Consider the following 12,948-nt stretch of genomic DNA (forward strand, 5'->3'; position numbering starts at 1 on the left):
TATGGCTGAAGGATCCGTCATGTACTAAAGTATGGATGAGCTTTTGTAATTTTTCACATATACTTAATTTAACAAATATTCTATTTCCTTTAAAAACTAGATGAATGGATTGTTATATTAAAAAATGGTTTTGAAGCAACAGTTGTCATTTAAGTAACGCAGTAATGACGTATGACATTTAGAAGTTGACATTTTCATTTTAGCATACCTGAAGGAGTCACTATGGAAATGTTGAGATAAAAAATGTCATCATAATAGGGATTTTATAATAGAAATATTGTAAAACAAACACAAACGTTTAATTACAAGCCCTTTAGATATCTTGTAGTTTTTGCCTGCATATTAAAGCGAGTGTGCTTGTAAGGTATGTAAAGTATGTGAATACAAATCTCTGAATCGATATCATTGCTGGTTGTACATCACTTAAATGCGTTAATATGTTTTGTTTTGTTTAAAATAATTATGAGGAAAGTAGTGACCGCCTTAAAAGTTGATCAGTGATTTCTCTTTAAATTAGTGACAAAATAATGTCATCACATAAGTAGTCTAAATATATAACAAATGTAAGATTTATGTCTCCGGAGTAAGAGAAATCTCAGATCTGATAGTCGTTTGTGAGAACAACATTCGAATGTTTCTAAATACTGTGATGTAGTTATAGTAATATTACAGAAAGTGAATTTTAGAAGCCACAGACTTAGCAGCTGAATATTTTATAAGAGGTTTTATTGCACAGCCTAGCATTGAGGCTAAAATCAGAACATTTTTCAAAGGCAATAATAATATGATATACTATTCAGCTTTCTCTAACTAAAATGAACGGGTGAAAGAGTGGGGACCTTTTGGGTGAGGCAGCTTGTGTGAAATTATAATGGCCAAACATTTATGAAAAGAAAACAAAAAAAAAGGCCAAAAATAGCCTCGGGAAACAAGCCTGAGAGAGAAAACGAGGAGATAGGAGGAAGGAAAGCAGGGTGGGGGAGAGGAAAGTTTCAGAGAAAGAAACAAGATTTGAAGCACAAAAAAAAAAGATTCTGTCCAGAAAAGTGAAAGTTCTGGCGTACAACAGAGGAGACAAGTGGCCGGGCACCGTATAGGGCAACTCATCTTTAAATGTACGCAGGCACTGGTAGCAAGGGTTACTGAAGGTTCAGCAGCCACAGGAAACTGGCGTGGTTGGTCACTGAGTGGTACTGCCAAAAAAAAAGTCAGGCTGGATCATTCTTTAACTTCTGAAGGAGGGGAGGCGCTGGCTAGTGCTCTGCCTGGGCTGGATTCGACTACGGTACCCTTCTTTTTATTGTTGCTTTAGAATTATCCAAGGAAATTGACTCTTGATTGCGGAAGTGGATGGGACAGCCCGAACAGACTTAGACTGGGTCAGAATGGCAATGTGGGGACTGCAAGACGTTGCCTTCTCTTCCCTTTTCTTAAATTATTCCCCTAATCTGATGGTTTTACCCCCACTTTCTTTACCTGCACACCCATTCAGAAAGAAACTGCAAGGATCCAGGTGCTAAATATTTTTTACTTGCTGTAGAAAAATCTCCATGTACTTGCTGCACATCCTGCCGAAATTTACCTGGGGGGGAAAAAAAAGTTGATTTTCATTATTGGCAGTACGGAATTTTCCTTATTTTTGGATAACCGGGAGCTCTGCATGCAAGGGATTTGCCATGTAAATTGTAATCCCAGAAGGATTATTTAAATAAGGTTGCCCGCAATGCTGAGATATGCGTGTGGATTGTCGTTGTGGATTGTGCTGAACCTCGTTAAGGTGAGCACCCAGCACCCTACTCAGGAGACAAATGCAAACGTATGTTACTTTTGTGACATTTCTGTTGTGTGCGTGTCTGTGTTTATATATCTATGTTTTAATATAGTGTATACTTATAAATGTCTATAGAAAGAGCAATAGACAATTAGTGCCACACCAGACAACAGACACACGGATAGATAGATAGATAGATAGATAGAAATACTGAGCTTGAAAACCGTCTGTCTATCTATCTGCTTGTTTTTCTATCGATCGGTTGGTTGGTCTGTCTGTATGTCTGTCTCTTTGCTGGTGCAGTTTGTCCATTGTTGTGTAGCATATTTTATTATTAATTGTAATACTGTATTCTTTGTTACTGTAAATCATTTTATAGTTGTTGTATATGACAATGCACCTGCAATAAGGATATTTAGTCTATGGTTTCTTTGGAATGTTGTCGTTAGTTCGTTGTGACAAACAATACATCTTATCACAAAGGAACAATACGATGGAAAGATAAATAGATAGATATATAGATAGATAAAAAATATGATAGATAGATAGATAGATATAAATATGATAGATAGATAGATAGATAGATAGATATCCCACCATTATTCTAACTGTGGTACACCTTCTTTTTTTTATAGTATGTGGAACCTGTGAAATGCTCCATCAACATCACTGAAGCAAACGTTTTTGCACAGTCCGTCTTCATGAAATGGAGCAGCCCAGGCAATCCGTGTAACTTTAGCGTGACATACAGCTCAGGCAACTTTTGGGAAACCTCTTGTGATCCAGTTCAGAAGACCAATGATTCCTTTGAATGCTTGAAGACTGGGCTCGAGGCAGGGAGTCTGTACGACATTAGGATTTTAGCTCTGCAGGATGGAGAGATGAAGAATCTGTCTTTGCAAACAGGTATGAGTGACAGGTGCATGCCCATCACTTACAGGAGGCAGGAGAACACAAACTAAGTTTTGTTTGCCTGTTTGCATCCACTGATCAGAAACATTTAAAGTTGTCTTTGCAATACATGTGAATCTCACCATCTCATGCAGTAATATGTAAGCACAAGAGGTAAGTTACATGACCAAAACCGTGGCATGTATAAATTCATCTAAAAATGCACGGCACATCCAGTGATATTTAGAGAAAGAGAATTGAAGAACATAACATCATAATTTGAAAAGGGGGATGTTCTTTGGGAACAAGTGAAATCAGATTTGTAGGCTAATCCAGTATCAATCCAACCTACAAAGTTTGAGAGAAAAACATTGCCAATATTCAGAAAATGCAAAGGGGGGGCTTAGTTTAAGACTACAAAGTCATTTTAGGGCAACTGATGTAACACATTCTGCGTATGTGTCTTCTCTGTATTTCTTCCTAATATACAGTGAGTAATGGAACACATTATTCATCAGTAAAATTAGGCACATTTTTGCTGGAAATGGGTGTCACTATCTTTCTCTTTTAATAAACCTAGATATTGTATACCTTACAGTAGTATAATTATAGTGAATGTTAAGTAAATTATGTTATATCGAATTATGTTGTCATACAATCCGCAGTTATCCTAATTATCTTTTTTTGGAAGAGGGGAAGATCCTTGGGTAGATGTGCTTTTCTGCTTATATAGTGTGCATGGAATCACATATAGTGTACATGGAGTGGAGACTTTTTCTTGACATGTAGAATTGAACTTGACAATATGATAACAAGTAGGGAAGCTTGCTCTAAATATTATGACATTGGTTTCTTGATGACCAATGCCTACAGTATTTATCAGTATCACCATTTGAATAGATGTGATAAATACTTAGTTTGTGGAACATTGGTGATCCTTGGAGAATTTAGTAGGTTCTTGTGGTTTTATCTGATTTTCAGGTAAACCATTTAGACTCAATTTTTAATGTTTTTTCTCTTAATGTTGGTGGAAATGTTCACATTTCAGGTTTGAGTGTTCTCAGTATGGTCCATGGAGGTTCATTGACCTCAGCAGTGCTAGACGATCTTTGTCCCTCTATTGGGTTGCAAGCTCCATCGTTCTCCTGCTTATTGTTCTAAATTAAGTTGACATACATACATTCAAGGCACAATTGTAGGTAACTTTCCCTGGTATATAGTCTAATGCAGGAGTAGGCTACCTTCAGGGCTCCTCATGTTTTAGACTGCATCACCCATAATTATCTGACAACTGCTGGCAATGCATCTGAAGTGCAGAAGGATGCCAGTCCTGGAATAATGCGTAGTCAGCCTTGTTTAGATGTGATGATTTTTTTTTTCAGAGTTTAAAAAAATTACTTCGAATAATTTGATGGTTCTAACCTTGTCTTTGACAGATTTAAAAACTTTTTTTTTATTCTACTTTTATATCCTGATGTGTTTAATGGTTAGATTTATTTTATCTAGCCATCATATGGTTCTAGTCTCTAACCCCTTCTGGTTATATCTTCTCAGATAAGGTAATTGTATCCTGGGAACAATACAGATTTGGGAGCGTGCAGAGTGTATGTGCCCGATAAGAGTTCACATGCAAAGGCTGTACTAGCGCACCTATCTTAATCTACAAGTGACTTCAAGTTGTATGCACGGTGATTGAGGATTAAGGAGTCCTGCTTTAAGAAATCCTTTCCTGTCTTTGGAGCAGGGAAAGTGACAAAGGGAGGAAGGGGGCTAGTGACAAGCGTGTATAGGATAAGTGTCTGGGGTAGAAAGGTTAAGTTATATAGTGAGAGGGCAATTGATTTGGATGAGATCAAGTGATGTGTAAGAGAAAAAACACATCTGACATGGGGACAGTGTAAGTGACTTTAAGAATGGGATAAATCTTATGATTTAAAGGGCAAATGGCATGGAGAAAGTACAGTAGAATGGCAAATGAATGGGGAATAGGGGAAATGACAGGAAGGGGATGTCCATTGATTTCTGTACATATATTTTGTGTTAGAAGGCAAGTTCTATAATGTAATCTCTAATTAAGGTCTTGGTCGTTAATGTTACAGTTCCCCTGTAACTTCTGTTGTAACTTGCTCAGATTGTAAAGCTCATTGTAATTCACACCGTATGCAGACAGTGTAACCAGTTAGTATCCAGATTAAAATTGGAGCAGTGGTTGAGTGTAATTAATTTATTATGCTGCCCTCTGAGTATTACAGCCGCTACTGTAGCATTAATAACCCATTGTGCTACTGTATGGCCACGAATCAAACTGTGTGAGTCAGAGAGGTTTGTACAGGATGCTGTATATAACATTGTACAGGGCTGTCGGTAAATTCAAGGATTTTAATCTAATTTCAGCCTGTTGGAAAATATTTTCATGGCAAATGTTTGGAGAAAGTGTAAAGCTGGTGGAAATAAAACATAGACAAGGGTTCTACAAAACATAGACAAGGATTCTACAAAACAGACAAAGGTTCCACAAAACAAAGACAAGGGTTCTACAAAACATAGACAAGGATTCTTTAAGAATCTACATCCATTTTAGTTAACAGTAAATGTAATAACGCATAAATCTGGCTCTGGATACCCAATGTGATCTGCTAACCTTGTAAAAGGGGGTACACATTCTATTTACCAAAATACAACTGCAGACACCCACTATTTCTAATTAACTTGTTATCTTTAACAGTTATTAATGGTATAGCTAGTGTGTCATAATTTTTCAACCAATGCAGCTATCTGCATATAGCAGTGTTATAGTTTGTTTTATAGTGACTATCACCCTTATAATCTATCTATCTATCTATCTATCTATTTATCTATCTATCCATCTATCCATCTATCTATCCATCTATCTATATATCTATATATCCATCTATCTATCCATCTATCTATCTATCTATCTATCTATCTATCCATCTATCTATCCATCTATCCATCTATCTATCTATGTATCTATCTATCTATCTATCCATCTATCTATCCATCTATCTATCTATGTATCTATCTATCTATCTATCTATCTATCTATCCACCTTTCCATCCATCCATCCATCCATCTATCTATCTCCCTCTGTATACTTCTGCCTGTTTCTGTTTGCCTGTTTCACAGTGGGATACATTTTTGACTGTCAAGGATATTCTCTTACTTGAATGGCAAAATTGGAGCTAAAATATAGCCAGGCTGTGACTTTAGCTGAGTTGGGGAATTTTTCCAGATCTGGTATTTTAACAACAGTTTTGCAGTGTTCAGATTTAATTCTCTTAAATTAAGTTTAGTGCATAAACCTGTGTGAGATTTGAGTAAAACATACTGTAATCTTCATAAGAAAAATAGAACTCTTCAATCTAATCTACATAATGAATGTTCATGTCTTTGGAGAAACAAACAGTGACAGAATTAAAGTATTTTGGTCATTGACTAGATTACATCAATTTGTTAGAAATGTTGAGCAATTCGTGAAGAATTTCACAAATTAAGACTGTTCTTAAAAAGAAATTAAGAAAAGGACTTAACAATGGCTACACTAGATGGACCAACTGTGTCTTAGCTGTGATTAAAATCTGTTTCTGTGTTTTTATTAAAAACCCTAGGTAAATGATTGGTTATGGTACTTAGTGTAAAAAATATTACTTTTAGTTTCAATAACACATTTAAAAACTTTGTGCTTTGCTTCAGATACAACCCAGCAAAAAGACATCAAAATACAAGACCAAAAAAAATAAATAAATAAATTCAAATAAAAATACTCTTATTGCTTCTGTTTTGAAACAGAGTAACATCATTGACTAGATTACAGGGATAGGCAACCTTCGGCATTCCAGATGTTGTGTACTACATCTCCAATAATCCTCTTACACCCATAATGTTGGCAAAGCATCATGGGAGGTGTTTTTCAAAACATCTGGAATGCCAAAGGTTGCCTATGCCTGGACTAGAACAAGCTGTGCCTTGGTTTAGTGACTCAATTAAAGTGAACAGAACAAATAAGCCACATATTGGACTTTAGATCTCAAAGTGATGACTTCCAATATAATTGTTAGGACCTACGCTAGTTTGAATAATATGTAATTCTGATAAGTTTTTTGCCTATTTCAAAGAAAAAAAACATAATTGTAATTATGAGAAGGATCGTGTTAGGTTGTCAAACTTAGAAAAATATAAGCACAACAATCACAGGCACAAATTTATTATTATTATTATTGCCATGTATATAGCGTATATAGCGCTTTACAATATATTATGAGAGGGGGGATTTAACTATAAATAGGACAATTACAAGAAAACTTACAGGAACGATAGGTTGAAGAGGACCCTGCTCAAACGAGCTTACAGTCTATAGTCAGAACAACAATTCCCCAGTTCTGAGCAATAATGGATTCATTCTCCATATTGATTAGCGAATAGACAGATGGTAACATACACAGGCTTATTCACTAAAGTGAGAATTCAATCTGGATTTCACATTTAAGGTCAAAACAGTCAAACTGGAAAAATTCTCTAAATCAGTTAAATGTTCGTTTCAGTTTCAGCTACTCTGGCCTTAGATTTGAAATTTGTTTTGAATTCCCACTTCAGTAAATATCTCAATGTTATTTACACCATTCACTCTAGTACTCTTTAACACTGAATGTGGATCAGAGTCAGAGACATTGATACATAGAAAATTAAAGGAGCACTATAGTGCCAGACAAACAAACTTGTTTTCCTGGCACTATAGGGTCATTATGTTCCCCCCACCCTCAGGGCCCCCTCCTCCCCCCCGCTGGGCTGAAGAGGTTAAAACCCCTTCAGCCACTTACCTTTCTCCAGGGCCAGGCTCCCTCGGCGCTGGGGAACTCTCCTCCTCCTGCCGACGTCAGATCCGAATGCGCATGCGCAGCAAAAGCCGCGCACACATTCAAACCGCCCATAGGAAAGCATTACACAATGCTATCCTATGGACGTCCAGCGTCTTCTCACTGTGATTTTCACAGTGAGAATCGCAGAAGCTCCTCTAGCAGCGGTCAGTGAGACAGCCACTAGAGGCTGGATTAACCCTCTGTGAAACGGCTATGTTTTCAGCTGCAGGGTTAAAACTAGAGGGACCTGGCACCCAGACCACTTCATTGAGTTGAAGTGGTCTGGGTGCCTATAGTGGTCCTTTAAGAAGGCTTAAAATAAAGGGCCGTACAGTGCCTTCAGCCCAGTATAATGATATATTAATAATATGACACCGTTACAAAACCTGTACACCTATGTAAAGTGTCTGGTAAACACTTTAACCCCTTACACTTGTTATCCATCATGATCTGCTCTACCAAAGACTATATGCCAGGATGTAATATCCTTCTTATTTAACTGTAAGTGCTCATTGCTACCCTTAAGTCGTTAATCCCTTTTATTGAAAAGGGTCTTTAGATAACAGGTGATGACATACTTGTCCTTTAGGGTTTAAAGAAGTTAACATGCACTTAGAATAATTTTAATCAGGTCATTAATAACATTTCAGCGTCATTACATTAAAGAATGGCAGATTTTGTTGACCTTTATTTGATACTGAGATAACATCAGCTTTGCGAATGAAAGAACCAGCGTCCCAGCAGGTGCATCTGTCTTAGAACATGCCAAGTATCTCAGAGTAGAACGGTGGCAGGTCTCCAGAAGGTCCCACTCAGATTTGCGTCAGTGGTATGTGGGATGTAGCGGATGCACAACGCATATCCGAAAGTTGATAACTCTTTTTAAATATTGTCTAATCAAATTGCAATTTCTTTAAATTAAGAACCTGTTTTGCTCTTTGAGAAATATTTTCCTTCTGTTACTGCATGTCCAGCATGTATATCTTATATGTATACTTGCAACCGCACAATCAAAATTATGTTGCCTGATGGCCAGTTGCCAGCAGAAATTTTTTATAACAATGTAAATGGCTTAAGTGTTTGTTTCCAGACAAGACTCTCTCAACCCAGGCACTTCCCAAGCTCATTGTTCCTTTGTTCTAACGGATGTTAAAAGGGACCAAGTGTTTTGTTTTCTGGGCCAGATAGATTAGATAAAGTCTGAATTTTTAAATGTTACCTTGTTGCACGCAACGCACATTTTTTGTAGCTCACAATGCAATATCACTCCAAAAATGTTCAAAGAATGAAGCTTTGCTGTTTTATTTCGCAATTTTGAGCATGGACTTTTCTTCTTTTAAAATCTGTTAAGTATTTTGTTTGATCAATGCCATCTGCATTAAAAGTAACTAATGGAAATAAGTCAGACTTAGATTAGACCTTTTAAAAACTATTTAAAAAAAATAAAATGCCCTTACCTTTACCACCACCAATACAGTTCTCTACAATTATCACTGTGTATTCTAGCAATAAACCATTTATAAAACTTCACAAATTAAAGAATGACAATGCTCTGTTCACAAAAACTTGCAGTTTAGTAGGAGAGGTTTAGTGGATGATTTTTACTGACGGCAGGTGGCCATTAACTCATTGAGAGAATAGATGTACGTGAAAACAAGTTACCGCAAGATAAAATTTGAAGGAAAAAAAAAAAGGAAATCGACAGTATAAAAAGACTCAGCTCAACTTTTATTCTACATTATAATGAAAAAAGGTGTACGTTTTAGAGAACATTGGTGATTTGACCTTGCAATACATTCTTCACACCAGAGTGCTGAACTGCATAATTGCAGGATTCTATCCTCTCTACACGTTATCAGGCAGATGGTAGTAAGTGAATGGTGTAGATGATTAAAGAGGAACTCATCCAAATCCAAATTTTTCTCTAAATGGTTTGACACAAACAGGTGGACAGTGTCCCAAAACGCTTTACCTTAAACTCCATACAATGAGCTGTAGTGATTATGGTGTTAAGAGTCCACCCTTTGACTTAGACACACTTTGATTTCCTGTGTCATCCTGTAAATATGTTCATTAACAAGGTGTATCACCAACCATATCACATTACCATCATTTCATATTTCATTTTTTAAAAGGTTTTCTGTAGTTGCTGGGGTGATATTTGTAGATTATTTTGTAAGTTGTCATCGGCATTAAATTTGTACCACTGATATTTATTTAAATTTGTTTCAAATTCTACTTCCGTTTGTCAGCTAGCAACCCTCCTTTACGTCCTTGTGTATTGTATGTATTAAATATCGTTTAAGAACAGGTGCAAAAGCAGCAGATTCTTATATCTTCCCAAATCGTTCAATTCATTTCCAGTTTTTCGTTCTATAGGTGGATCAGTCAATGCTACCATGCCTGGCTGGCTGTTTTTCTGTCTAATCTCGAAATTGTTTCAAAGTTCTAACAGATATAGATATGGATTCCTTTGACAGAGTAAAGGTTTATTCTGTTTACTGAGCTCCATCGCAGTCTATGGCGAAAATTGCTATTCAGTAAGCAGACAAAATCCTTACTCTGCTAACATAATCATGCTCACATAATTTACCTTTTGTTTTACATATATGTATATATCCAGAAAACCATAAATGACTTAAATAAGTGTGGAGTTATCAGTTTTGATCTTGCAACAACATTAATAACGCTTAGCTGTATGTATTACTTGCACGCGTGATCACATCTGTTTGTTTTTTTTTGCAGATCCCTTACCACCATCACAATTTGAAATTAGAGAGAACACAGTCACGTCAACTAGTTTTCAAGTCTCCTGGACTCCTTCACCAGGCTCCGTAGACCATTATAATGTCCACTTACTTGACAGCAAAAAAGAAAGTGTTCGAACAATTAAAATTCATGGGAATATTTCCAGAAAAGAAGCCACGTTTGATGGTCTGATACCAGGCACCAGATATAGCATCACTATCACAGCCTTTTCAGGAAACAAAAGCACACCTACGATACTAATTAATGGATCCACTGGTATGGCAATTAATTTGTTCTCTTGTTGATCCTTCACATGATTTTTCATTTCCTTAATTCTGTGTATGATTAAACACCAAAGCTGTAGTACCATAAGTACAGCAGAACAATACAATTGAGGTAAACCATCAAACATGTGAAAATGTATTCTTAAAAAGAAGAGCCAAAAAGGAGACGCTATTATAAGAGTCCTTAGCCGGAGGCTAAAAAAATGACTTTTTAAAAAGGGAGGAGTGGGGAGGATAAGAGTTGAGGTGTCCGAAGCCTTTTAATTTGTTTAAGGAGAGTCGGGGGATAAGTTGAAAGTCCTTGATGAATGAAAGCACATGTGAGTAGCAAACCTCTGGGAGTGAATAACTAGCATAGCAGAGAGAGGAAGAAGGGCATGGATTGTACAGGTATTAAAGATTTGGAAATGGAGAAAGGAGGTAACAGCCGACATGCGTTTGGAAAGAGGAGTGAGGAACCAGCGATGATACCATGGTTTTGAGAGAAGAGGGGTTAGGGAAGGGAAGAAAATAATAAGGAATGAAAAGGGAAGTGTGACAAAAATTGCAGGAAAGAAAAAAACACTTCAGTTTTGGCAGGGTTAATTTGTAGGAAATGGGAGGATATCTTAAAACATATCCAGAAAGACAAGAGGAAACCCAAGAGGAAAGGTCAGGTGTGAAGGAGGGGAAAAAAAGATCTAGATATTAATAAAGAAATGACAGTTAAAACCAGAAGAGGAGATACGGTCATACATTCTTAATGAAGAAGAGAACAAAGGAAAGAGATTTGAGGTACACCCTCAGGATGTAGATGATCACCCTCGGGATGTAGATGATCACCCTCGGGATGTAGATGATCACCCCCGGGATGTAGATGATCACTCTCGGGATGTAGATGATCACCCTCAGGATGTAGATGATCACCCTCAGGATGTAGATGATCACCCTCAGGATGTAGATGATCACCCTCGGGATGTAGATGATCACCCTCAGGATGTAGATAATCACCCTCGGGATGTAGATGATCATCCCCGGGATGTAGATGATATGTCCAAAGGGAAAGTAAGGGAACTGCAAGAGGGGCAATAGGAAAAGCCAATAGAAACCCACAGATACAAATGTAAACCAGAAAAAAAGATATGATCACCAGAATCAAGGAGCAGTAGTGAAGTTGAAAGGAGTGTTTTATACAAGTCTTGGAATATGTAATAGATAATGTGATGCACAGTTTTAGTTGAGTATGCAGCATGGACACTATAATTATAAGATAAGGCCAGGGACTAATGAAAGTATTTAGAAAACTGGGCAGACTAGATGGGCCGAATGGTTCTTATCTGCCGTCACATTCTATGTTTCTATGTTTCTATGACACTGGAAGAATAAATTGAAAGTAATAAAGTTGGTTCTAAAACTGTGTGCAATTAGTTTAGACCCATTCAGCGTCCACTCAGTTCTTCGTGATTGTCTAACTTCTCTTTATTCTATCTTCTTTCTTTTCTCCCTCCCTTTGCTGCCATCAACATTGCCTTTTTTTCCCCTCAATATATATTAAGAATTCCTCAAAAAAAGGAACTGTTTTCATTTTAACAGTTTCCCCAGGCTTCAAATAACCACGCAACAATAATATTTTTTTCCATTCATTAGTTCCAAGTCCAGTGAAAAGCATTGAAGTCTCAAGTAAACCAGACAGTATCTGGGCAAAGTGGACACCTGGCCCTGGAAACGTAGAACACTACAAGCTGATGCTATTGGACCAAGAGAAGCCAGTAGTGGACATTATCCTTGAAAATCATGTTACCTTGCATACGATACATAGCCTTCTTCCAGGACATATCTACAACCTTACTGTAATCACAGAGGCAGCAAACAGGAGGAGCGGAAATTCTGTAACTGTGCAAACAGGTATTTCTTCTGCATTTGAGTTTCATGTAGATTTTGTGGACTAGAAAGCAACATGTATAAAATACAAAATGGTTTAGGCACTCCAAGGTTCAGAAATGGCAAATTTATTGAAGCCCAATGTAACAGAACGTTTCGACCTACACGGTCTTTGTCAAGCTTGGCAAAGACCGTCTAGGTCGAAACGTTCTGTTACATTGGGCTTCAATAAATTTGCCATTTCTGAACCTTGGAGTGCCTAAACCATTTTGTATGTTATGCTTATTGTTATTAGGACCTGATGCTTGATCCTGGTTTTGTTGCACCCTAGCTCAGAGTGATGGGATTGAGTGCAGTTCCTTATTGCTTTTTGGATAGAAAGCAATATGTGTCCTGACAACTGCATTGGATTGCAGTATCAAATGCCAAATCTTTAATTTACATGTAAAAGAATAGAGAATCACATGAAAAAAAAGGTTAACACAAGATCTAAGTGATATTATTAAATGTTATATT

At 37.0% G+C, this 12,948-nt stretch overlaps 1 protein-coding gene across 3 annotated transcripts in view; it reads left to right on the top strand.

The window, feature by feature from the left end:
* PTPRB (protein tyrosine phosphatase receptor type B) overlaps positions 1 to 12,948 on the top strand; it is a 119,773-nt gene that overhangs the window by 49,599 nt on the left and 57,226 nt on the right. The window contains exons 1-4 of one of the 3 annotated variants that reach the window (XM_063447008.1): positions 1,054 to 1,816; positions 2,407 to 2,677; positions 10,286 to 10,564; positions 12,199 to 12,456. In XM_063447008.1, the coding sequence (XP_063303078.1) occupies positions 1,724 to 1,816; positions 2,407 to 2,677; positions 10,286 to 10,564; positions 12,199 to 12,456 (901 nt within the window). In that variant the 5' untranslated portion in view covers positions 1,054 to 1,723. Of the gene's footprint in view, positions 1 to 1,053; positions 1,817 to 2,406; positions 2,678 to 10,285; positions 10,565 to 12,198; positions 12,457 to 12,948 lie in introns of those variants that run through there. The other 2 variants (XM_063447009.1, XM_063447007.1) reach the window with 2 other exon arrangements.

Source organism: Pelobates fuscus, chromosome 3, assembly GCF_036172605.1.
Source record: "Pelobates fuscus isolate aPelFus1 chromosome 3, aPelFus1.pri, whole genome shotgun sequence".
Taxonomy (NCBI): Eukaryota; Metazoa; Chordata; class Amphibia; order Anura; family Pelobatidae; genus Pelobates; species Pelobates fuscus.